At 42.6% G+C, this 27497-nt stretch overlaps 1 protein-coding gene across 8 annotated transcripts in view; it reads right to left on the bottom strand.

Moving 5' to 3' along the window:
- The window catches only part of EYA4 (EYA transcriptional coactivator and phosphatase 4), a 671943-nt gene that overhangs the window by 500553 nt on the left and 143893 nt on the right, over positions 1-27497 (bottom strand). Inside the window, exon 3 of one of the 8 annotated variants that reach the window (XM_085612262.1) lies at positions 20324-20360. The exons of the other annotated variants lie outside the window; for them this stretch is intronic. Within the exon in view, the coding sequence (XP_085468388.1) occupies positions 20324-20360 (37 nt within the window). The remainder of the gene's footprint in view (positions 1-20323; positions 20361-27497) is intronic. 8 annotated transcript variants of the gene reach the window in all.

The following is a 27497-nucleotide window of genomic DNA, read 5'->3' as shown; positions in this document are numbered from 1 at the left end:
CGCTTCCTGTCTACAGGTACAATCAGGATAGAATTTCAGAATTGCACTAGTATTTCGTTTGCCACATGCAAGAGTATATCGAGAAAGGAAATTGTTATTGGCATCATTTATGAGTACTTTTATTTAAACGATTTGCAATAAAATCAATCGTTTTTTAGTTTATTTTGGAACCAGTGGCACCACGCAGAGGGATAATATCCTGTGCAAAAAGTAGCCTGTAGGGTAGAAAGTGCTGAATTATTTGTAAAATATCAGTCTTAAGTTCGAACCACGCTGTGCGTCCATTTTGAAATTTGCACTACTGAATAACAACTCGTGTTTATTGCCTCAAAGTACAGGCAACATAAAGGCTGCTGCTAAATTTGAGAAACTGTGTAAAGTACTTTTCACCGTATCCCATATAGTACAATCCATATTTAGTTCATCAGCAATGCAACCTCAGTTATTTATTTAGGACAGATGCATACAAAATAGCCTTTAAATAAACGGCCTGCATAATCAGGCCGCAAATCCTTCACACAATGACAGGTTGTTGTCGCTTCTGTATTCCATGCAGCTGCAGTATTTCCTCTGCTGAAATACAACACTTGCTGCAGCAACAGATGGACCGTGACGCAAACTGGGCAGCGGGACAAACCGGAAAAGACTCCATATTTTCAGACATTTGCGGGCCTAACTTGAGCGGATCCTTCAAGTGAGAATCCTGAAGGGAATCCGCTTGCATTGGTAAGAGACACAGATCCCCAGTGCTTTAAATGGAAAGTGCTGGTACTACTATCCCAGGACCAGTTTGCTCCTGAGAAGTGCTGGTGCTCTCCCATTCAAATTAAGGAAGTGCTGGTACTCAGTACCGGGCAGTACCTGCCCTTTTAAAGCACTGCAGATTAAGAGCATTTGATTCATACAAGGTAAAATTCGGAACCGAGCCCCCCTCCAATCCCGCCAAGTTGTCACTCATCTTCCCAAAACCAGTTTTATCTCATCATGTGTTGTTCCCCTTCTGTGGGTCTGTTTTAAATATTACTTTAAAAAATGATTAAAAAACAAAAAACTATTATAAAGTTCATCCAAGAACTTCACAGAGCTCCTATTTCTCATTTATTTTGTTGAGTGGGAGTATTATTTCTATTATTGTGAGAAGGACCGGCTTTAGCACTGGTGGTGCCCAGTGCAACAATCTTTTTTTGGCGGCCCCCCCATGACCTCCTTCTCCACGGATTCCCTCAGATATCATTCTCCAACAGTGGGCCTCACTTTTCCATAGCGCCTCTCTCACATGTATTTTATTTGTTTTATAGCGCTTCTCACACCTGTGTAAGGTACATCATACACATTATACAGAGACAGTGAAGCGCGTGTGTGTAACTCAGTCTATAGGAAATGTTACATAAAACAATGAGGATCACAAAGTGTAGGAATCACATGTCATCCATACCAGTAGGCAGTATAAGTGTTTGGACTGAAAAAGTACAAAATCAGGATTTAAAACGTACCACAGTGGACGGTGTTGGCTTTACTAATATGAATGTATTTCTACTCAAACTAACTCTTTTTAGCAACATTACCATAATGAAAGACTAGTGAATAAGTGATGCCGCCCGGCCTCCGGGATGTGGGCAGTACGGCTGTGTATGCTGCACGGATAAATGGTTAAGGGGGGGACGGGAAACCCGCATCACTGACATGCGTTCTGGTTGCTGTACAATATACTTGGTCCTGCAATAAAAATGGTTTGACAAAAAAAAAAATGAAAGACTAGTGAAAAATATAAGGTTCCATCCCTATTTCTTGCAGTTTGCAGGCTTCTCTTTGATGACACTTCATAGGTCGCTGAACTATATTAGGATTGTAACTTATGAACTGCAAGTAACAAAAGGATCTCTGTGACAAAAGCAGTAACCCACTGAGATATTCAAATAACATACAGTACTGTGACCTGAAAGGTACACGTTCTTTACAGCAGGCATTATTAACCCGTGGCGCTACTTTATGATGAGTCAGAACTGCCACTAGACAAAACTCTACCACTCTCCAACAGAAAAATTGATCACCAGGGTTATCTTGACATTTTTATCGTTGCCTAAAAACTGTGGGACACACAAGGAACTCTGCAGCGGGTGCTTTTAAACCCATAAGTTATTTCTAAAACAGCACCCTCCACAAGATCAGCGCCAGGTGCGGTAGCACTGGTCGCACCACCCTAAAGCCGTCCATAATGATATGCTAGTTTTTCTAAAATAGCTTTTCCAAGCTTGAAGATGGTGCACCAAAGAATTACAGAAGGGGTGGTAAAGAAACGAGAACTGGTGCCATGTGATGGGGCGAGTTGGAGAGCCCATTATCTCAATTTATCTCACATACTTACAGAGATGTACATATTTACATTCATTTCCCGTTGAAAACACAGAACGTTTCCATTATACAAACCAATACTTATGTATTTGTTTTTTTCCCAAATTATGTAATGGAGGCAAAAACTTTTTTTGAGGTAGTGAAAAAGCTGTTCTACGTCCGCTACATTAGGCTGCACATAATGCTACAGTGACATTTATTTATACACCACTTAGAATCAGCACAGTACGAAGCACTATAAAATATGTTTATTATTATTCCGCCTTTAGAGAACAAAAATAAAATTGTCTAGTTGGTAATTCCATACATCAGATGATATGTCGGCAGATATCTTTTTGCATGACTTTTGGCCACTGTTATAGACAGGAGTGACAAGGGCTGGGTGGGGGGGGGGGTGCTCCTTCCTACATGGATATTGTATCCCAGCAGCTTCTGTAGGTGTTCATTTTTCTCTCTCTCTCTTCAATCTGTGTTTTTTTTTCTTGGCCAACAAATCTTGAGCCAAGATTTATTTCGAAACTGGCACACCTGGCCATCCTTTACTAAAGAAAAATGTAATCCTAAAGTTCCTTCTTAATAACAAAGTTCAACACAAAGAAAATGGCAGGGGTTAGACATACCCAGTTGATGGTGTTCAGTGTAATGACCTTGGTAGGATGGAAGGTGGAGTCTGTTTTGCCAAGATTTAAAGTCATGTTATCCAGAACACTGCATTTAACAGTGGGAATAATTCAGATCACTGAGCCATCCTACCAAGACATAGTAATTGGCTGCTGCTCTTTATAGGGATCTCATCTGTCTGCAATACAACTCATGATCACTTTCACAGTTTCATCCTATTTCATCCTAAGAGACACGACAGACCTCGGTAGAAGGGTTCAGGACTTGTTCTGTTCTTTTTCTGTTAAATTGCTTTCAGAAAGTCATGATTATGGAGAGCATGATGGCGGTAGTTCAGGATAGGACACGTTCAAGCTCAGCGGTTAACCTTGTGATATTGCAGGCTCCTATATTTTGATATTGACAACCTTGGCTCTAGTAGTAATAGTCTGGTCAGCATTTCGAATAGCAAGAAAATTCAGTATAAGAAAAATGGTGAGATTTCAAGGAACTTTTATTTGGAATTCTTTAGAGTAGACCTCTCATCTCACATTACCATCCTTCAGAAAATCACGGAAGACACAGCTATTCGGAGAAACCAAGGATTCAACAAGCAGATTACGTTCAAGCAATGTTGGGACCGGGACTCCATACCTCCTCCTTAAACTCCCACCAATGAGTACTCTGAATCCAATCTTCCGAAGTATGCTCCTTTGCAGCCTAAGATCTAATGACTGCGCTCCACTCCATTTCGACTTACTCTATGAAGTTCGCTCTAGGACATATTCATACATTACAAATCAATCATATAAATAAAAAATACACGTGCAAGGACATTTGTGATCAACCAGGATAAATATTTTAGGACCAGATGGGCAAATCATTTTTTAGGTCACACACTCTCCGAATCTATATATATATGTATCTTTATAGCGATATACATGCATGGCTTATGATTTGTTTCTCGTCAGGTGCACGATAACCGAGTAGTACATCCAACTACACATTATAATTGTTGTCGCATACATGCCTTTTTCATTGGGTGTAACGGGGTGGAGCACGACAGACACGGACCTTGCCTAACTAGCTCACTCGTATTAATTCAGTCAGTCATGTTTTTTGGTCAGGAAGGAACAGATTTTAAAAGCACTTTTGCAAAGACACCTTCATCTATGTGTGTGTGCCTTGATTATGCATGTCAATTATCACGCGCACGCTGTTGTTCCATTTTCACCGACTGTTAATGCCATTAACCTACACAACCACAAGTAGGTTGTCCAACATAATTAACTGTGTTTTTCCTCTACAGGTATACAAAGTTAAGATACCGTATGTATTAACGTGCATGCTTATTAGTTGCAGCACGTATCTTTAATTCTAATTTAGGTGACTTTTAGGAGTGGAAGGCACAGGGCTGGACCCTGTATCTGTCCTGAAGAAGAGCTGAGGGGAAGCTCGAAACATGTTGACACCCACTAGGGACATCTGACGCATCATAGCCAGACCCCCTAGGGACTCACCCCTTTTTAATATATCAACTAGGAGCAAGAATAAAAGTCATTTAGACCACTAGTTAGATTTTTTAAAAAATTCACTCCACTCCATACACAACACCACACCACACATAGTCTCACTAAAGTGCTCCTACGTATTTCCGCAAGTCGTAGCACGCCTCAACCCGCAGCGGGTTGAGATTGACCCTATGATGAAGCATGTCACCGTGGGGAAACCCTGGTGTGTGAGGGGACTCAAGAAAGGACATTTTTCCTTCTTTTTTCTCATCGGTTTTCACCAACATTTGAGTGATCATTTTCTGCTAGGTTCTCTATCTGAAAGTTCAGATTTGTTTGATTACATATGATACAGGAGGGTGGACCTAGCCTCTTTTCCCTCTCTCTCCCCGTCCTTTTTGATCTTTACTTAAAGTGTGCCATACCCATTAAGGGGCCGATTCCGATCCGGATCGGAAGGGCACCGAACGCGATCCGGCCGGAAAAACTACGAGTCGTACGCATGTTTTCCGCCTGACTCGTACAGCTGTTCGAGCAAGCAAGTACGATGCGAGCTACGTGAAATTCACAGACCGAGTCGTTCCCAGGTCCGACCCGCTCCATACGTCTCGGCCGTAAGCTAACCGTGGCGTGCAATGGATGCGATTTACAACCGAGCCAGTACGATGCACGCGTCGGACTGCAGGAGCGAGCCGGAGTGCCCGACTCGCAAAACGTCCGGGAAGTTGCCTTTGGAGGTCCGCGTCGGACCCCCTGTCACACGCAGCCCTACGACTCAGACACAGGGGGAGACCCAAGGGTCTCCCCAACACAGGCATGTACGGTGCGGATGGCACCGACGCGTACCCACTGTAGAGGGCGCCCTTGTGCGAGACGTACCCATTCAGTTAATGGGAGCCCATGTACGCGTCGTACGACCGGCTCCCATTGACTTCTATGGGAGTCCGACCAAACCGAGTCCGGCAGCATACGGCCGCATCGTACTCGCTCGGTCGGACTGCAGGACCCCGGCTCGATCGGAAAACACTCCGGATCCGGCTCGGTCAGAGAGCTTTCCAACCCAGAGCGGAATCGGCCCCTTAGTGTTGGCTTTTAGAGCAGTTTGTGGATGATGTTCCCTCTACACTACAAGCTACATCATCTAAGAATGCAGTCCATCACAAGTAGAGCAGAGCAGGAAGATTAATTCCAGCATCAAGTATGTAGATCTAACGGGCCCAGAGGATCAGCACCAACTAAAGCTGATGTTCTGATCCACTGTTCCCAAACATTCCATTACAGCATAACACTAAGGGGCCGATTCCGATCCGGGTCGGAAGGGCACTGAACGCGATCCGGCCGGAAAAACTACGCGCCGTACGCGTGTTTTCCGCCCGACTCATACAGCTGTACGAGCGAGCAAGTATGATGCGAGCTACATGAAATTCACCAACCGACTCGTTTCCAGGTCCGACCCGCTCCGTACGTCTCGGTCGGAAGCTAACCGTGGCGTGCAATGGATGCGATTCACGACCGAGCCAGTACAATGCACGCGTCGGACAGCCTGCGCGAGCCGGAGTGTCCGGCTCACAAATCGTCCGGGTGGTTGCCTTTGGGGGTCCGCGTCGGACCCCCTGTCACCCGCAGCCCTACGACTCGGACACAGGGGGAGACCCATGTACGCGTCGTACGACCTGCTCCCATTGACTTCTATGGGAGTCCGACCGAACCGAGTCCGACAGCATATGGCCGCATCGTACTCGCTCGGTCGGACTGCAGGACTCCGGCTCGGTCGGAAAACACTCCGGATCCGGCTCTGTCGGAGTGCTTTCCGACCCGGATCGCAATCAGCCCCTAAGTATAAGGACATAACAACCCCAACATTCTTTACCATAAATAAGGCAAGTAGAGGACATATAAAATACAGTATGTGTAAATACATAGCACTACATAGAACACCACATATCTCCCCCTTTAACAAACAATAAGAATACAAAAAAAATAAAAAAATAAATTAAAAAATATAGTACAATAACTAATCATGAAGTTTGTTTGGAACCCTTTTTACTCTACAACTTCGTCGTAAATTGACATCAGAATAAGGTGACGATGAAGACTGCAAACCAGAAGCATTGTCAAATTTTGTGACCTTGGCAAGACGGGAAAAACTCCACCATTTAGCATTGTCAAGTCGAACAGCATGTCCCTTAATTTCAGCAATGTAGCGAGGTTGTCTAAATTTCGACATTCCTTTTTGTAGTAATAAAGGATCTTTAACTCTAACTAAATCGCCAATAGCAAACCTAATTACTTTCTTTTTACCAGATTGACAAAGTTTATCAAATCTAAGAGGATTGGAGTGGTCAGAAGCAATTTTAGCTTTAAAAGTCTTGGTAGAAACAGAAAATTGATCATTAAAAACATTGAGTTTCCAGAAGGGGCACAAAAATGAAGAAACTTTTCTGCCCCTCATTAATTCGAAAGGAATAGAACCTGAAACAGAATGGGGAGTGGTCCTATGCCCCCAAATCATGTTTCGCACAGCCATTTCACAATCACCATGACTATTGAGAGTACTCTGCACACATTCAACAAAAACCCTATTGAATCTCTCAACTTTGCCATTGGATTGGGGATGATAGAGAGGGGTGCGTAGATGTTTCACTCCCAATTTGACAAAACACTCTTGCATGGAAACAGAGGTGAACTGCACTCCATTATCAGTTAAAATCTCATCCGGGACCCCCTCTCTCGAAAAAATATCTTGCAAAAAACGAATAACAGCTTTGAAATTGGGATCAGATACACCTCTTACTTCAACCCACCTGGAAAGATTGACAATAAGCACAATGAAATACCTCATGCAGTTAGGCAAAACATGAAACAGACCAAGAAGATCAACAGAAATTCTTTGCCAAACCCTGGCTGGACACGGTACAGGTTTGGGTATGGGAGTGCTGGTAGTGAGATGCTTACCACTGTAACAAAATTGTACACAATTCTTGACTAAATTATCAATTTCCCGGTCCATATTGGGCCACCAGAAATCATTTCTGATTCTGAGCTTGGCAGCATTCATCCCCAAGTGACCAGAATGAGCTGCTTCCATTATTCTCATTCTGAATATAGCAGGAGGAATTAGTTTATTGTCTCTGACCAACAAATCATTCTCAATAGAGAGTTCTTTAGAGATTTTACAGTATGGTTGTAATTCAACCGAAAGAGTTCTCTCTTTGGGTCATCCCTTAACAACAAAGTCCATCACCTGCCTCAAGATAGAATCATTGGAAAGAGCATCTTGCCAAAGTGACATGTCAGAACAGATGACAGTATCATCCACATTGGCAATAATACACTCTTCAATGTCCTCTGGAATAATATTGGTAGTTAAGGGATTGTCCATCGGCAGTCTGGATAAAAAGTCCGCCCTGACATTTTTACCACTAGCAATATGAAGTACGGCAAAGTTAAATTCTAGAAGTTTGGTGGACAACCTAGCCAGTCTAGCTGTAGATTTTTTTGATTTTGGAACCAGAAAGAATGTCTACTAAGGGTTTATGATCCGTCCTTAGCCAAAACTTCCTTCCCCAGACATAAGATTTCAACTTTTCAACACCCCATACACAGGCAAGCATCTCTTTCTCTATCACTGAATATCTCAATTCAACTTCTTTCATTCTCCTGGATGCAAAGCCTACAGTAATTTCCTTTCCACCGTCCATCTGAGATAAAACTGCACCCATTCCATAAGCACTGAAATCAACAGTGAAAGTGTCACAACCTTCCACGTAAGCTTGAAGAGCTGGACCCGACAAAATACACTCTTTGATTAAAATAAAGTGTTCTTGACATGGAGGAGCCCAAATGAATTCTGAACCCTTCTTTAGAAGATTTCTAAAACACTCAGTAAGACTGGAAAAATTCTTAATAAACTTTGAATAAAATTGACAAAGAACAAGAAAAGATCGCAACTGATCTTTGGACAAAGGATATGGAGCATTAACAATACCCTCAACTATGCTAGGTTTGGGTTTGACACCATCCTTAGTGAGCATGTGACCAAGATATTCTATTTCATTCACTGAAATAATACACTTATCTCCTCAGGGTGACACCGTTGCTCAGGAGAGTTTGAAAAACAAAATCTAACACTTGGTTATGTTCAAGTTCTGTGTTCGTATGTACAAGGATATCATCCTGGAAAATCACAACATTGGGAACATGTTGAAACATCATAGTCATGACTTTCTGAAAAACAGAAGCGGCCAAGGCCAGTCCAAATGACATCCGGCAAAATTGAAATGTTCCATCAGGTGTTACAAAAGCCATAAGATGCCAAGAATGTTCGTCAAGAACTACCTGATGGTACGCCGATCGCAAATCCAATTTGGAAAACCATTTGGACCGACCTACAGCAGTGATAAGATCGTCAATACGAGGTAATGGAAAATTCTCTACCCAAATAGCCTTGTTGACAGATCTTAAATCAATACATAAACAAGGTTCGCCAGACGTTTTTTTGGCAAAAACAATGGGAGATAACCAATGAGTGGCATCAACACGTTCAATTATGCCATCATCAATAATTTTGTTAAGCATAGTGGTAAGGTCACTTCTTATACTATGAGGACAATTCCTCAATTTGTGTTTGACTGGAGATTCACCCTCTTTAATTTTAATAGAATGCACAAAACCTTTTATTTTTCCAATTCTATTTGCAAAAACTTGTGACTATTTATCTTTCCATTGAGGGAAAGCAGAGATAGAATTAATCAAGGGAACAGGATTTTTCTGACCAGGTCTTATGATCATACCAAATTCAGCCTGGTGCCACCATCCTAAAACATTGATGCCTTTGAGTGCAACGTAAACTTTGCCATGGATAGTTTTGTTTTGAAAAGTAATGTCAGCTCAAAAATAGCCTGCAAGATCAATCTTGCTACCCTCAAATGCAGTAGTAATGACATCAGGAGGTAGCAAAACCATTTTGGACCAAGATTGTTTACATTTATCAATAGAGATAATGGCGATTCTGGCACCTGAGTCAATGAGTAACGAATTATCATGAGACAGGATGGATACCTGAACAAGAGGATCCCCAAATTTTTTATCCGAATGAACATTGTTCATTGTTTATTGTTCAAAATCTATTGGGTGTGTCCTGGACACAGTGAATTTTGCAACCATCTCCTCCATCTTTAGCTGCAGCTCACACAATATGTATAGGACAAAAGAAGGGCTGGGGCACTGTTTTTATCCATAGCTGACTCCAGAACTGCAGTGATTCCTTAAGTCCCAAGATCTACTTTTGGGTGAACAGACTGAATATCAATTTGGTTTTTTCGAAGTACCAACAATATCGAGTTTTAAATATCGAGGTACAAGAATATCAACTGCAAGAATATCGTGGACCAGAAAATCGACAGTAAGGTACGAAATATTGTTTTTTTTAAATATCAAAGACAGTAATATCGTTTGTAAAAATATTGTTCTTAATAATATTGATGTTTATATTAGTGTTAAGTATTTTTGTATGTATTTTAAATGTATGTGTTCTATATTTTTGTTTATGTATTGTATTCATTTTTTAATATATGTATTACTTTTTTAGAAGTTATATTCTTTTTTAAAGTAAATTTTGCGTTTTAGTTCAGTAGCAGGTTGTGGGTTTATAGGGGAATACGGTGGGAAGTAATTGAATTATAATAAATTATTTATATTTTTTTATTGATTAATATTTATATATTAAATATGTTATATTGTTAATTGTGGTCATTAATTTATTATCAATTAGTTATTAATTGGTTGTTAATAATTAATTGGTAAATATGTAAATTGAGGGGTTTTTTAGGAGTGGGTTGTGGGTTTTTATATAATTTTCAATATTTATGTATTTAAAATGTTATATTGTAAATTGTGGTAAATATTATATTGTTAATTATGTATTAATTGGCTATTAATAGTTATTTAATAATTATTAATTATGTTATTTGTGTCATTTTATTAAGATCGGGTTGTGGGTTGATAGTACGCAGGGAAGTAATTTAATTTCAATATATAATTTTTTTTAATTTATTATAAAATGTATTTTAAGGTGTTTTATACTGTTGTGTGAATTGAATGATTATTTATTGCTTTTAAATTGCTTGTTAATTTTAATTAATCAATTATTAATTATTTTAATAGTGTTATGTTTTAGAACATTGGTGGTGTCATTTATTGGGGAATATGGTTGGAGGCAAATTTTGTAATTGATTAATTGTTTGTTAATTAATTTTAATTATTTTGCTTGAGTGGGACTAGTAAATTTTTACCCCTACGCAATCCAACACTTTCCCTACTATTGCACTCACTGGAGAGGGAATAGTAAATTATTCCTCTCCGCTATCTAACACTTTCCCTACTGTTGCACTTGCTGGGGTGTGAATAGTAATTGTTACCCCTCCGCTATCCAACACTTTCCCTACCGTTGTACTTTCTAGAGTGGGAATAGTAAATTATTCCCCTCGGCCATCCAACACTTGCCCTACTGTTGTATTTGCTGGAGTGGGAATAATCATTTTTACCCCTCCGCTATCCAACATGTTCCCTACTGTCGCACTCTCTGGATTGGGATTAGTAAATTATTCCACTCCGCTATTCAACACTTTCCCTACTGTTGCTATCTTTGGAGTGGGAATAGTAATGTTTACCCCTACGCTATCCAACACTTTCCTTAATGTTGCACTCCATTGAGTGGGAATAGTTAATTATTCCCCTACGCTATCCAACACTTTCCCTACTGTAGCACTTGCTGGAGTGGGAATAGTAAATTATTCCCCTCCTCTATCCAACACTTTCTCTACTAAAGCACTGTCTGGAGTGGGAATAGTAAATTATTCCCCTCCGCTGTCCCAAAACTTTCCCTACTGCTGCACTCACTGGAGTGGGATTTGTCATTTTTACCTACTATTGCTGTTAATGTAGTGTAAAATGTAATTATAAAAGAATAAAAATATTTTTATATTTTAATTTATTATTTATATATTTTATTGTTATTTTTCTGGTATATGTATATATATGTATTTATAATTTGTAATATGTGTCTAACATTGTATAATTTATTATAATAATTATTTATTGATATTATGAAGTAAATATATATATTATATTTTATATATGTGTATGTTTGATTTTTCTTACATTATGGTGCCGATTCCGATCCGGTAAAAAAATTTACCGTCCGACTCGTATCTGTATTTTTTTACGTACGAATCATACAAGTCCCGTACAAACGGCCAAGTACGACTCGTACATGAAAAATACATACGAATGACCTAGGGGGGAAAGTCTACGAGACGTCCCCGGACAGTTTTACGTACAAGTCGTAAAACTGAAGTCCGAGCGCACAAGTCCGATCCGTACCGGCGTCCCGAATACACAAGCGTATGGAAAACGTCCCGTACGGAGCCAACTTTGCACGACCCCTACCCCGGGTACCCTTGTGCCCAGGGTATGAGTCGTACGGCCCCCCCAGCCTCCCACACCTCCCGCGTACGTCCGCACCGTACCCCCCAGCCTCCGTATGTAAGCGCCGTACCCCCACCCCCGTAAGTACGCACCGTACCCCCACCCCCGTATGTACGCACCGTACCCCCACCCCCGTGCGTAGTGCTGGGGGTACAGCGCGTACATACGCGGTGGGGGTACGGCGCATACATACGGGGGTGGGGGTACGGCGCGTACATACGGGGGTGGGGGTACGGCGCGTACATACGGGGGTGGGGGTATGGTGCGTACATACAGGGGGTGGGGGTACGGCACGTACATACGGGGGTGGGGGTACGGCACGTACATACGGGGGGATGGGGGGTACGGCGCGTACATACGGGGGTGGGGGTACGGCGCGTACATACGGGGGTGGGGGTATGGTGCGTACATACAGGGGGTGGGGGTACGGCGCGTACATACGGGGGTGGGGGTACGGCACGTACATACGGGGGGATGGGGGGTACGGCGCGTACATACGGGGGTGGGGGTACGGCACATACATACAGGGGGTGGGGGTACGGCGCGTACATACGGGGGTGGGGGTACGGCACGTACATACGGGGGTGGGGGTATGGCATGTACATACGGGGGTGGGGGTACGGCGCGTACATACGGGGGTGGGGGTACTGCGCGTACATATGGGGGTGGGGTTACGGCGCGTACCGGGCCCCCTTTTCCTCGTGCGTTGCGGCGTACTTCGCTTTTCCGGCACTTTTTGGCTCCCGTAAAAATATAGCCGTGCGGAGTGCTGTGGGTACGAATCGTACTTGCTGGTCCGTAAAACCCTGCCTGACTCCGTGCGGACGTCGCGTACGTGCTGTCCAGGATCGGAATTGTATGTATTTTTTAGCCGCACGGTGTTTTTTACGATTCGTACGGAAATGGTATTTCTGTACGAATCGTACTTGCTGGTTTGTACGGTGGAATTCCCGGTCGTACGGAGAAAACGCTCCGTACGACCATTTGTACCCGGGTTTTACAGGATCGGAATCGGCACCTATATTTATTATTTCTAATTTTAAAAATTTTATAATAATTAAAACTATCTTTTTTAAAAATTATATGTATTATTTACTTTTTTAAATATTATTTTTTAAACATTTAAAAAAGACAAAAATTATTAACAACGATATATTTACAACAATATTTTTGTTTGATATTTTTGTACTTACCATGATGTAGATAGGATGTTGATATTCTTGACATCGATATTTAGGTCCCGATATTTTGGGACCACGATATTGTGGTCGTCGATATTCTGACAGTGATTCCTACTTTTGAGCTTGTGTTCATTCTATAATTCATTTTAGATCAGGAATATCAGAGGTTGACTAAAATACCTCCAATTTTCAAGGAGCTTGGTTCGCTCCCATTTGAAGTCTCTGTAAAGCAGCTTGCCTCACCTTTGAAGCACAGTGCCAACTTCACAAAGTTGTCCCAGAGGAATGGCAGGCGTCGTTCCATACGCCAATATTAAAAGAATTGGAACTGTGCTGCTGCCTTGGGGTGGGGGCAACTACCATTCCTGCAAGCGGAGACCTTGCACCCCTTGATCCCCTCACTAGTGCACGCCCTAGAACAATAACGATAGTTATCCATGGGTTGTTTAAGCGGACAATTGAAGAAAATCAATAACAGTGTTTTCAGAATCCCTAAAGAATGTGGGATTTACACATAACAATGAAATGATAGACCAGGCTATGATGGGATCTACACATGTAGAACTTTGCGGTATCTTGTTGACCCATTTCCATCGGGAATCCAGGAGGAAACCGGTAGCCGCGAGGGGGAATAACTCTTGGTATAACAAATCCTGTAGGGAAGCTAAGCAAGCCCTTCTATCAAAACTAAAAAAGGGAAATAAGACACCGATTAAAGAAGCGAGGGTATATTTTAAGAAAGTCACCGAAGAAGCTAAAAAAGAATGGGAACTAAACAGATGGGAGGAGATCTCCTCTGCACTAAAGAAAAGGGACTCGAGGTCCTTTTGGAATCTGGTTAAAATTGGATCATCAGGTTCCCGGCAAGCAGTTCAACCTAACTTAGGGGAGGAAATATGGTGTAGCTACTTTGAAGACCTTTACGCCTCTAAACTATTAGATCCAGATGCTCCTTCTCCCCTGCCAAACGAAACCTTATCTTCTTACCAGGGGGTGGTCCAAATGTGCACGCTTGCAGAAGTTAAAATGGCTTTGAGCAAAGTTCTCCCAAACAAAGCCCCAGGTTTAGATAGGATCCCAGGTGATCTATTTAAGAGCGAGCCGGACATCTGGGTTCCCTATCTACATGCCCTTTTCAATGCAATCCTGGCTGGAATGCCGTTACCGCCGACATGGGCCGGTGCCGAGATTATACCCATTCATAAAAAGGGCTCACCCCTTGATCCGGCAAATTACAGGCCGATCAGCCTAATTGACGTGGCCCAGAAGATCTTTGCGCGTATTATATTAGGGAGACTCCAAGTATGGATGGATGACTCCAACATTTTAACACCACTCCAGGCGGGTTTTAGAACCAAAATGTCAACAATAGACCAACTGTTTAGATTACAGATGATCCACTGGAAATCCATTATCTTAGAAGGAGGCAGCCTTTATCTCTCATTTGTAGATTTAAAGTCTGCCTTCGATATGGTGGATCGCCGACAGTTGTGGGAGCTGTTAAAAGGGATGGGAGTGCCCCTCTATTTATGCCATTTACTTGAGCGCTTACATAAAGACACCTTCGCCAGAGTTAGGTTCGGCCTAAACGGAGAACTAACTTCCCCGTTCCGAGTTGAGAAGGGAGTCAGGCAGGGTTGCGTATTAGCGCCAACCCTCTTTTCTCTTTTCTTAAACGGGCTGGTCGAGGACCTCCTGGCTTTAAGAGATGTAGACGTACCTAGGTTGGCGGGCAGGAAAATACCTGCATTAAGGTTCGCTGACGACACCCTGCTCCTGTCCAGGACCCCAATGGGGATGGAAAGAATCCTGGATGGATTCGCTTCATTCTGCAGGAAAAGGAACCTGGTCATCAATTTGAATAAGACTAAATATATGGTTCTTCATGCGGACACTACAAATCGCCCCATGCCAAAATTGGATGGCTTGCTTTTAGAACGGGTGACCATCTTTGACTACTTGGGCCTAACACTTAATAATAAAATGAATTGGGGCCCCCAGATATCAAAAGCAAACTTAAAATTTACACAGATAACAGGGGGCATCCTAAAGATGCATAAAGATAGCCCATTAAAGCTAATCAGCCCATTAGTAGAGGTATACAAGGCCCAGGCGAGAGGGGTGGTGTCATATGGTGCTGAACTTTGGGGCCATAATATGGTCCAGATTTTAACCAAGTCAGAAAATCATTTTATCAGACAAATATTGGCACTACCCACGAGTACCCCCATGCAGCCTCTCAGGATGGATCTGTGCATACACCCAATTGCCGACCTGGTAGCCTCACGTCCGGTCATGTACTGGCGTAGACTATGGAGCACTCCTGAACTTGTCAACTTTCGGGAGGAATTGAAATCTATTTTGTTGCTCCCAAAGGCAGGGGCCATCCCGTGGCTAGCCTATGTAAAAAAATCTTTGAGGGCAATCGGGAGAGAAGACCTCTGGCACACACCTGAGGAGTTATGCCCTATCCTCCCAAAAAAGACTCTGGCTAAAGCCTTGGAGGAACATAATTTGATGCAGGTCCTACGCACAGAGAATAGAACTAATCTGACCTCGGCATTTCTCGAGGTGAAAATCGGATATAGTTTTGAGCCTGCACTAGACTTGATTCACCCGCTAACCGCCAAGAAATTATACATGCAATTTAGACATGGATCACTCCCCCTCTTTTGCAGAACAAGCAAGTGGGTTGGTTTTAGTAGACAGCCTTGTCCTGGGTGCGGTGTTGGTGAAGAGACAGAGGTTCACGTCATATTCTTCTGCACAGCCTACAAAATCCCCCGTAGAAAATGGATTATCCAGCTCGCTAAAAACTTGGGGGTTAGGAATTATAGAAATTTGTTCAGGCTGTTGAAGTATGACCCATCCCTTTTATTCGTCACAGCGATAGCAAAATTTTTATTTTCAATGTGGTTAATTAGAAAACGCTTAATACCACGATAAGGTATATCTCTGTACTATCTCCTTTTAAACATAGTGATAAATTTGCTGTTCTGGTCTAAGTGTATGCTTACATGCCTTTTTATCCACACTTTTAATGTTGTATCTTTTTATTATATTTATTGTTTTAAAGTATTGTGATGTATGAACTTTTATGGCTGACAGCCGAAATAAAGTTTTCTGACTGACTGAAATGATAAATGGTATTCCTCCCTTTCTTTTTAACAAAAAAGCATTTTTTCTTTCCCCTTTTCTGACATATTAAGGATGTCTTCACAGCCAATCTTCTAAAGAATATCCTCAGGCAGTGGCAATCCCCAGTCAGCTCTTGCAATAAAAGCAACCAGTCCTTGGCCATTTCAGATCAATCTATTGCTGTGGTCTACACACAGTAATACATTCTCTGTAACGGCAGAGCTTTATGCTTGCTTGTACTTTATCTGAAAAATATTGTTTTAACCATCAACAGCCATATAAATAAAAAAATATCGGGTGAGATGATTAACCAAACAATTCTTTTGAAAATGATTATCTACTTGAGGCTTAACTTGTATACTAAAACCTAACACCTTAGAGTGCAATAAACCTCAAATGACTAAACTTCATGGATTAATAAACTGGTTGCGTTATGCTATTAGTTGACGCTGACATGTCCTGCCTAAAATCATATCTGCTTGGTATAAAGGTTCACCCTAAACACTGAATGGTGTGGGTAAACTGACTGTCCCCATTTTGAGATGCCAAAAGCAGGAGACATCAATATTTATCAGCAATATAGTTCAGGTGTGCAATTTAAAAGTTGTGATAATTACGATATGCGACATATCTATGCGCAATTTATGCATATATTACAATGGCCATGTAAAATGGTTTATGTATGCATGCAACTGATACGCTAGAGATTACTAGGTCTAGCTTCATGTAGTAAAAGAGACTCACTTAAAGCAATCAGAGTTGTCATTTAGTGCTACCCTTGTGTTTTCCTAAGGAGAAGGGCCTGTTAGTTTCCACCTATAACTTCTTCAGTTTAGTATTCCTCCTAGATGCTGTCTTTCCCTCTTTTCACATCCGTGTAACTGCCTACAAACATGAGTTTAGACTTCCTTGTTTGATCCTGGAGTAATATATATATATATATATATATATATATATATATATATATATATATTATTTATATTATATTACCTACTGGCGGTCGCCAGTAGGTAGATATAGTTAGGACCCTGTTTCCATAGGAAATCCGCAACATTCTATTTGGAATAACTTTGGCGCCGGTCGACGAATCCTCGCGAAATTTTCAAAATAGGTGGGGCGCTACGCTCCGCTCCTACCCTGAAAGTCTCGGGGGGATTCGTCAAGCAGGGGCCGAGAAAAAAGGGGGGTCCCAAAACGCGTTTTCCCCATGCATTTTTCCATAGGACCTTTAGACACAGCTACAGCCCGAACGGCTGAACAGAATTACTTGAAATTTGGCAGAGAGGTAGCCATAAGGTCAAGGAAGTGCCTTTTGCAGGTCTGGTGTAAATCTGTTCAGTATTTCCTGAGAAAATAGCATTTAAAAGCATATATATATGTGGGCGGAGCCTAACCACACATCTCATCCTGAGATCTGATTGGCTGTCAGCACTTCATCCAAGAAGTGTTGGCAGCCATCTTGGGACCAATATACATGATAGCACCTCATTAAAAAGCATTGCAGTTAATAGAAGGTTTTAAGACTTTAGTTACATTATAAATCATTTGTTGATGGTACCATACTCATTTTAGGAATTGTGGTATGTTCTAAGGTGATTTCACCATGTGAAAAAGCCTTCTGCTGGGATATCATGATTGAGAGAAAAATATTTTCTCATGCTTTTACCACAGAGGTTTGGAAGGTGATCTATAGGCTAAACTGAGAGCTTATTTTCTGTAAATTCACATTATCTTTCTCAGTCATGTGAGAATGAAGTCTGACATTCTCAGTAAAACATGTACATCCAACAAGGGCAGAGACTGTCAGTTGATTCCTTTGTGTTCTACTGCAGCTTCCCAGAGTGTTCCAAAGAACTACTAGAGCGCTAACAGTCCTACTTATGATAAACGTATGGCACACCTTAAGCCATCTTGCTTGGATTAAAGTGGTAACTCTTAAAACATTTAATTTAAAAAGGAACAAAATGAGGGGGTTCATTTTTCCATAAAAAGTATGATTAGTGCTGCAGAAAGAAAAATTAGGGCACATTTTGAGTGACTTCTCAAATCCTCTTCTATTTCATTAAAAAATTCTGACATGCAGACTGAAACATGCACTTTCAATACCAGCAGCAGTTTTCCCTGGTGAGCAGTAGCTTTACTACAGTGATCTAATGAGCAAAAAGAGTGCTAACATTCTGAATTTATGGCAAATGTGTGACACATCTGAATGCCTTCTTGATGGAATCAAAGTAAAAAACTGAAAGTATTTCCTACTGAGGAGACTGCAGTAAATGAGGAAATTAGGAAACTTCATAACAAATAAGTCTCCCAAGATGGCCACCAGAGACAAAAGAGCCCAAATGTAGCCCAAATATCACCCAGATGTAGCCCAAGTATAGCCCAATGACAGAATGTCCCAGAATGTTCTTAAAAACAACTAGAGCGCTTACTGTCTTCATTATGACAAAAGTAAGGCACACCTGAAGCCATCTTGATTGGAATAAACTGGTAACACTTAAAACATGTAATTTAAAAAGGAACACAATGAGGAGGTTCATTTTGCCATAGAAATTATGATTAATGCTGAAGAAAGAAAATGAGGGCACATTTTGAGTGACTTCTCAAATCCTCTTCTATTTCATTAAAAACTTCTGACATGCAGACTGAAACATGCACTTTTAATACCAGGAGCAGACTTCCATGGTGCAGTAGTTTTACTACAGTGATCTAATGAGCAACTAGAGTGCTAACATTCAGAATTTATGGCAAATGTGTGACATATCTGAATACCTTCATGATGGAATCAAAGTAAAAAACTGAAAGCATTTCCTACTGAGGAGACTGCAGTACATGAGGAAATTAGGAAACTTCATAACAAATAAATCTCCCAAGATGGCCACCGGAGACAAAAGAGCCCAAATGTAGCCCAAAATCACCCAGATGTAGCCCAAATATAGCCCAATGACAGAAGTGTGCAAAACACTTATTATTTTGTGTTTTTGCAGTGTTATATAGTGCAGACTTGTCAGGTATTGGAGTGCTTTACATGAGCATTGGTTACATCACACAAGAACAAATTCATTTTGGTTGTAGACATGGGGAGACTAAGTGATTTGACCAGAATCACAGAATGTCGAGCTGAAGCAGAAACTTCAACCTGGTTCCCCAGTTGCAAAGTCTGCAGTTCTGGAAGTAACACCACATCCTCTCCCCTAAGTGCAACATTTAATCAAGTGGTCAACTGGATAAAAAAACATAAAGATAACAAATAATTTAAAAGTGCTTTGTCGCTATTTGAAAACTCAGAAAATATGTCCTTATTTTAGTCTTTTAGAGCACTAACCATAATTTTGATGCCAATAAGACCCTCTCATATATGTAATTTCTAAAGGAAATGCTCTAGGTATTACAGTTTTGATTACATCAAGATGATGTCAGGCGTTCCACACTTTTGTAATAAATATAGAATGTTAGCAATCTAGTTGTTCATTAGGATACTGTTGAGAGGCAGAGGCCAGGGGCACGGACTCTGAAAATTGAAGGCAGGTAGGAGGGTGCAAAGGCAACAATTTAACCACACTGAGCAGGCAGGAAGGGCCGTGGAAGCACAACAGACTATGGAGGGCAGTGGAAAGGGGGGCAGGGGCAACAAACCAACAATACAGGACTTGCAAGAGAGGCTGTTGGAGGGAAGATCTATTACGGGTCAAGGAAGCTAGGGGCGGTCCCCAGATCCCCGGGAGCCACCACAGAACTGAGCAGGAGAGTGAGTCAGGGACAAAAGGGGCACCTTAATTTGAGCCGGGGTGCCTAGGAACGCTTGCTCCAAAAATGAAGAAAACAGACATATGAGACATGGAATTGGAGGCAGAATACAATGGCAGTTTAATGAGAAGATGCAACTTCAAAGAAACCGCAGAATAGAGACATAAAGTACAAAATACAGAATCCAGATAATCATACAGCTGTCATAATATTCTCTGTATCTCAATTAATGTACTGACAGAGAGAGAGAGAAAACACATCTATAAATGCATCATGAGAAACAAGTTACACCAAGGAAAATGTTACCTGGGAACACTCACGTTTACTCTTAGAGCAAGCATTCCTGCAATTACAATACAAAATCTTTTAAATGCAAAAGTAAAGAGAACAATGGTTAAACATAACATGACATTTCATATAGGTAAAATAGAATAAGATACTTCAAGCAAAGCAGAGCAAGACATTTTAAGCAAAGGAAGACAAGAGCTCCCAGCTCTTGGGGAAAACCTGCACTGCCTGTTAACCTACATACAGACGGCGAGGTAGTCCGTCGATATCTGTGGGTGCTCCCTTTTTATATCATTTTGTGGGCTCCTTTGCACGCTACATCTACCTACGTATGCTACCCAAAAGCTTCGTCTGCAGATTTTACCAGACATTTCGTCATTTACCCACTTAATGCTGACAATGGACTGGGTGAAAAGGTCAGTCTCTCAGGCCAATCGCTTATCGTAAGTTCCATAGAGCAAGCAGAAAATAATGGGTATTGTACGGGAATTCAATATATTCATGTATAAAATCTCCTCAGTTCTCCTAACTTGACGCTCTGCGGTTGCCACTTCCTTAAAAGCGGGAAACCTGCCCAGGAAGCAAGTACCAGTCCAGGATGCAGCCTACTGTATGTCGACAGCTTCAGGGGGATGTTGAACTTTGATACCGAGCACGGAGCACTCGGGTAGGGTGGGGGCTACTAGTTTGGATCAGAAGGCCTCGCAGACCTGCCTTCAGACTGCTATACACTAAAATTGCAGAGCTATGGTCAATTTAACAAAGAGGCCTACATATTGAACAGAAGGGCCTACACAGGGGTTTTATGCTGGCTGAGTGGTAAGGATGTCTCAGGATAATTATATAGCAACACAGGACCCGCTGGTCAATTTAATACGGCCTACAAATGCAGCTGGCAGGGCAAGGACAAGGGTCTCATACTTCAGGTGTGGACAGAACGGGCCAGGGGCCCCCTGTGATACAAAATCTACCCTCCTTCAAGGCTGTGGCAATGTAATAGACCATTGTGGGCAGAAGGAAGAGGCAATGGTAGTACAACCATACATGCCAACAGACCCGATTCAGCCAGGAAACGTCCAATGTTTTTAAGCTCAAATGGGCTTTATTTGATCTGTCTCCTGTCTATATCCTCTTTTTCAATGTAACTCAAAGGGGAAAATCAATACCCCAGTTTTTTTTCAAAATCTCCCTCTTACCAAGTTCAAAATGTTCGCAAGTATGGTACATTGGATCATGGAAGGAAATGGGATAGGGACATGGACTTGGATAACAGAGGACAGGAGGGACATGGAGAGGTGCACCAAACTGACCCTGCAGGGCAGGCATCAGGGTTTGCAGCAGCACAATACACCACACAGGGCATGCAGGACGGGAGTGCAGCACAACAATCCATAGAAAGCAAGAGGGAGGGGACAGGACCATGCACATGGACAACAGAGAACAGAGGGGCAAGAGGCAATGGTAGCTAGCTGACCATAATGGACAGACAGGAGAGAAAGCTGCAGTATAACAGACCATAAAGGGCAGGAGGGACGGATCAGGGGCATTACAATGGAACAGACAAGCCAGGAGGGAGGGAGTAGGGCTGGGGGCAAGGGGGCAGGGCAGGAGCAGCAAGATAGCCATGGAGGTCAGGCAGGATGGGCACTAGAAGCAAGACACACCATGAAGAGCAACAGTGAGACTGTGATGGCATACACACAGACCATGGAGGGAAGGTGGGAGGGGGTCAGGGGCAGCTAACTGACCACACAGGGAAGGTGGGAGGGGCCATGGCAGCACAGAAGACCATGCATGGCAAGTGGGAGGGTTAGTGGCAGCACAATGGCTATGATGGGCAAGAAGGAGGGTGGAGGGGCATGCACAAAGGACGATGGAGGATAGAAGGAAGGGTCAGGACCTGTGCACAGACAAGAAAGTTCAGGGGAAGGGACCTCACAACAGACCACACGGGGCAGGCAGGAGGAGCAGTTGCAGCACAACAGACCAGGGAGGGCAGAAGGGTGTGGCAGTACAATGGACCATGTAGGACAGGAGGAAGAGGATAGGGGCATGGCATGTGGACAGGCAGGGTGGAGGTGGCAGGGACAGGTTACAGTCATCTGACAATGCTAGGCAGGTGGGAGGGGAGTGGCAGCTCAACAGAACACTCAGAGTAGATAGGAGTGGCAGGTCCATGGGACATGGTGGGCAAAAAGGATGGAGCAGGGGCATGCACAAAGACATCGGAGGGCAGGGGGAAGGAGAATAGGGGCAGCAAGCTAAGCACAGAGTTTAAGCAGGAGGTCAATGATGGGGCATAGAATTGGGCAATGGAGGGCAGGAGGAGTGGACTGGTACATCATACTAAATTGAGGGCAGTGGCAGCACATCAGACCATGCATGGCAGGAGGGAGGAGGCTAGTCCATGGATTCACACAACAGAGGATAGGGAGGAAGGGGATGGGGCAGCAAGCTAACTGTTCAGAGAAGGCGGGTATTAGGAACTTTATTGTTTTTAAAACATTGTGTCTGTGCGAACTACTTAAAATATGAACAAGTATGCAGCATAATCTCACTTTTATTCAGGAAGAAGAGGACGTTTGTGACTGTGACTCCGGGCTCACTTGGCAGAAACACCCCCTGACCCTCCACCCCCTATCGCAAAATGTAATGCCCGTGAAAAGGGTAGGTGAACACAGTGTTATATAGAACATAGTCCTGAGAGCACGATTGAAAATGAAAACTAGATATAGTGTATGGTATAAACTATGCACCAAAAAGTGTGATATAAGATGAACCGGGCGTGAAATATAATATGCAATACATTGTGCGCAATGACAGATTCATGGGAGAGCGCGAGATAGCACAGGCACTAGCGCGTGCTATGCGATATGCGCCTTGGAGTGTAATATGCACAGGGCAGTGTTGTGTAACCTAACTAGTCTCTAAAGTTGTAATATAAAATATGTGCTGGGGAGTGTAACGTTGCATATGCACTGTGACAAAGATATGGATCCCAGATTGTAATATGTATGGCATAGCACTGTGCGTTATAACATAGGCATCGAGAAAGGCACGTTAGATGGGGCAATATAACCCGTGCGAAGACAAGTGTGGCATGACATATTCACGGGGTGGTGTTACAGTGCACATGGGCTAGAGAGTGCCATAGCATATGCACTAGCTAGTGGAATACAACACAGAGGTGTGTGGCACTCGGCAGGCAATGGTGGGTGTAACACAGCATTGGGCTCTGTCAGGAGCACGCTGTGACTCTCAAGTGATGTTCGTCCCCTTTCCAGAGAGTAAAATAAAAAGTATTACACATCCGGCAGTGGATGTGTGTTTTATTAACCGTGAGGGGGGTTTCTTGCATAGTTTTGGTCGAATTTTTGTCGAATCCCCTTTGAATGGCTTGGTGTGCATGTGTATTAAATGTGCACGTCAATAGCTACCCATGTTTGTATAAATAAACGACAAGGGTGTCTACCAGGATTAGGCACGGTAGGGCATCAGACATGTCAGAGCTTCACTAGTGGTGTAAATACATTCCACGTGGATTCATTGCATGCATAGTCGCCTTTTAATGAATATCACGCAAATCGTCATGGTGATAGGTACGTACGGTTTGTCCAGCATGTCCTAGGTGTGTCTATAAATATATATTTTTTTAAAATAATAAAAAACAGTGGCCGGCCCTGGGGATTGGGGTAAAAAAAATATAATTAGGAGACTGGCCCTGGGGGATGGGGTCATCAGGGCCAATAAATTAGAATAAGAAGGGGAACCAAACAGCCCCCCTTCTTAAAAAACTAAAATAAATAAAAGACTGGCATCGTGCCGGAGGCCATGCCCCCTCCGTGCAGCACTCTGCAAACGCGCCCCCAACAGGCATCTCCAGTATGCGCCAGGGAGCTGCGCTGCAGCCAGGTGTTCTGAGGCCAAGCCCCTTTTGACACCTCTCTGCAACGCAGCTCTGTGGCGCTTACTGGAGGTACCTAGTGGTCTAGTTTGACCCTAGGGACCCTTAGGATTCAGGGGGACTTAATCTCTCAACTTAGAACAGCCACAGGGCGCGTTTACACAGTGGTGAAGGGAGGGGACGGGGCCTGAGGTGACGTGTGCAAACACGCACTATGGCACGTTTTAAATTGGGGATATAATTTCCCTTCAATACTGAGGGCCCCTGGGGGCTAACTAGCCCACCAAGTGCTTCCAGTAAGCGCCACTGAGCTGCATTGCAGAGAGGTGGTCCAGGCCGTGCCACTTTTTACACCTCTCTGCAACGCAGCTCTGTGGCACTTACTGGAGGTACCTAGTGGGCTAGTTGGACCCTAGGGACCCTCAGCATTCAAATGAACTTAATCTCCCAACTAAAAATGGACACAGGGCGTGTTTACACAGTGGTGAAGGGAGGGGACGAGGCCTGAGTTAACGTGTGCAAAAACGCCCTGTGGCCTGTTTTAAGAGGTAGTTTTAATCCCCATGCCCTATTATACACTAGGGGCTTACAGAGGAGGTCATGCTAATCACAGGGGGACCCCAACGCATAATGTTCCCTAGTGTATGTAGGTGTTTTCACTGTATTCTAAGTGTCTTTTAACATAGCACTGGCTCTAGGACTGGTTAGTCAGACTCAGTTACCACCAGTATCCGTCTGAAAAAGTTGAGGGTACAGGATGATTTTGCAACAAGGCTTCTTTCTGCTCTTCTTTTTGTTCTTTCTGCACGTTATCCTTCTTCCTGCACTTATCTTCGTATTTGAGGACTTCTGTTGCTTCTTTCTGCACTTCTTTTGTTTCTTTCTGTGCATTTTTTCTTCTTTCTTCACATGTCCTATCTCTGTAGGCATAGTTAGAAATTAGCATTTAAAAAACCTTTGAAATTCACAGAAAAAACCATAGGTTTCAGGCACGTTATAGTTAGGAATTAGCATTTAAAAAACCTCAGAAATTCACTGAAAAAACCATAGGTTTCAGGGGTGTTATAGTTAGCTGGACTTTTCACTTGTACAAAACCAATGAAATTCCCCCGTTATAGTTAGTTCAGCTAACTATAACTCGCGCGCCCGCAATGCACTGCTGATGACGTCACATATTACATCACTCATGACATGGTCCCTGACATCACTCATGACATCACTGATGACATCTCAAATGACATCACTGATGACATCATCCTTGTGATAGAGTGGCAGACCTCCTCTTCCCCTAATATAACCTTTGATACACACATTCAAAAATAGAAATTAAAATTTTAAAAACAATGGACATACCAATACCAGTTACAACAACCTATACAGTAATTCTAAGATCCACATACACATCCACTCATTCACCAACAGTCCTATACAGTCACTCATACATGTACTCACTCATCATATGTACTCATACACCTATACATCCTGTTACACAATGCCACTCATCCATAGAGGTACTCACACACATAGTCACTCATGCTAATAAAGAATCAAACATACATTTACTTACATATACAGTTATACACACACCACCACACTTACTTCTACGGAAACTTACACATACTTAGTCTTTTAAACAATCACTTATAGAAACACATACTTATTCATATAGGAACTCTTTCAATCTCTCACTGTCACATATACTCGCTTATATACACCAATAGTCACATATACTAGTTTAAAACATATGTAGTTACTCATAAAGACACTATTGAGACAGTCATTCACTCACTAACACACCCATACACACACTCATCCACCCATACAGTCCTGCACACATACTGTGTTCAACACATACAAACAGTGAGTCACTCATTCATGCACCTATGCACTACATAATACCCCCACCGAACCATGCAGACACTCAGACTGATACTCAAAAAACCAACTAATAACCTATATAGACACCCATGTAGCTACTCACCAACCCATGCAGCCACTTATACACAAAGTGAGAGACTGATACAGATATTTACATATTTAAACATTACTCACTAAGCCATGTATTCACTATGATACACTTAATCAGTCAGTTACACAATCAATTTTTCAAAAACAAATCATCCATTTAGACACTTATATACCCATTTATTCTTCCATCGACCTTGAGATATACATATATAAAACATATTTAATTTTCAGAATAACACACATTCACTGGATGATGTCATCAGTGATGTCATCAGTGATGTCATTTGAGATGTCATCAGTGATGTCATGAGTGATGTCGCTGACCATGTCATGAGTGATGTAATATGTGACGTCATCAGCAGTGCATTGCGGGCGCGCGAGTTATAGTTAGCTGAACTAACTATAACGGGGGAATTTCAATGGTTTTGTACAAGTGAAAAGTCCAGCTAACTATAACACCCCTGAAACCTATGGTTTTTTCAGTGAATATATATATATATATATATCCCTCAATCGTTTTTATGTACAAGGAACATCACACTCAGGTAGCTGTACGAGCGGAACCCCTCCCCTCTTTGGGCACAGCATCAGGAAGCAACCAGCTCTGGTTACCCGGAACTGATTTGGATACTCCCGCGTGCAGGAAGCTGCAGGAGCCCCTGGTAGCTGCGAACTGACCTACCTTCATCACGGAAGTCGGTGAATCCCGTGTCGGCTGACTGGAGAGCGCGCCAGGTAATCTGTTAAGGTAGGATCTGGCAGAATTTCCAGTGGGGAGTGTGCGCGGTGTTTGGTTTGGACACTGTTTCAAACAACTAACGACCGTATTTCCAATCGGGTTTAAAAGCAAGCCACAACTACAGCCACTATATCTGCCAACGCGTTGCGGCATCGAGAGGAGGCAGCCAGTTCTATGTTTCATGACTCCCCGGCTGGGGGGTCGGCAGCTGTTGAAAATTTTATTAACATACCAGGAAGCCCAAATACCAGGGAGATGTATAAAATATTGGAGAAACTAAAGCGCTCAGAACAGTCCAAGTGGTGGGAGCACAGGTCATTATCCCGCTACTTGGAGGTCGGAAGAGTGCCGAGAGGGTTGCGGATTACCTTGGCGCCCAGTTACGAGAACCCCGACCCGGCAATGCTCGCAGAATGGGCAGAATCCAATCTTGAATCGTGTAGAAAACTCATGACTATATTGATCAAATACGTGGAAAGTGACAGCGCTAAATTATAAGTGCAGATAGATCTATTGGAAGTGGAAATTGACAAAATGGAAAAAACCGATCAGACAAAGAGCTAACGGATGATATGCTGGCC

This window comes from Triturus cristatus, chromosome 6, assembly GCF_964204655.1.
Source record: "Triturus cristatus chromosome 6, aTriCri1.1, whole genome shotgun sequence".
In the NCBI taxonomy this organism is placed as follows: Eukaryota; Metazoa; Chordata; class Amphibia; order Caudata; family Salamandridae; genus Triturus; species Triturus cristatus.
Note: the sequence above shows the minus strand (reverse complement) of the source record. Positions and strands in the feature narration are given on the sequence as shown.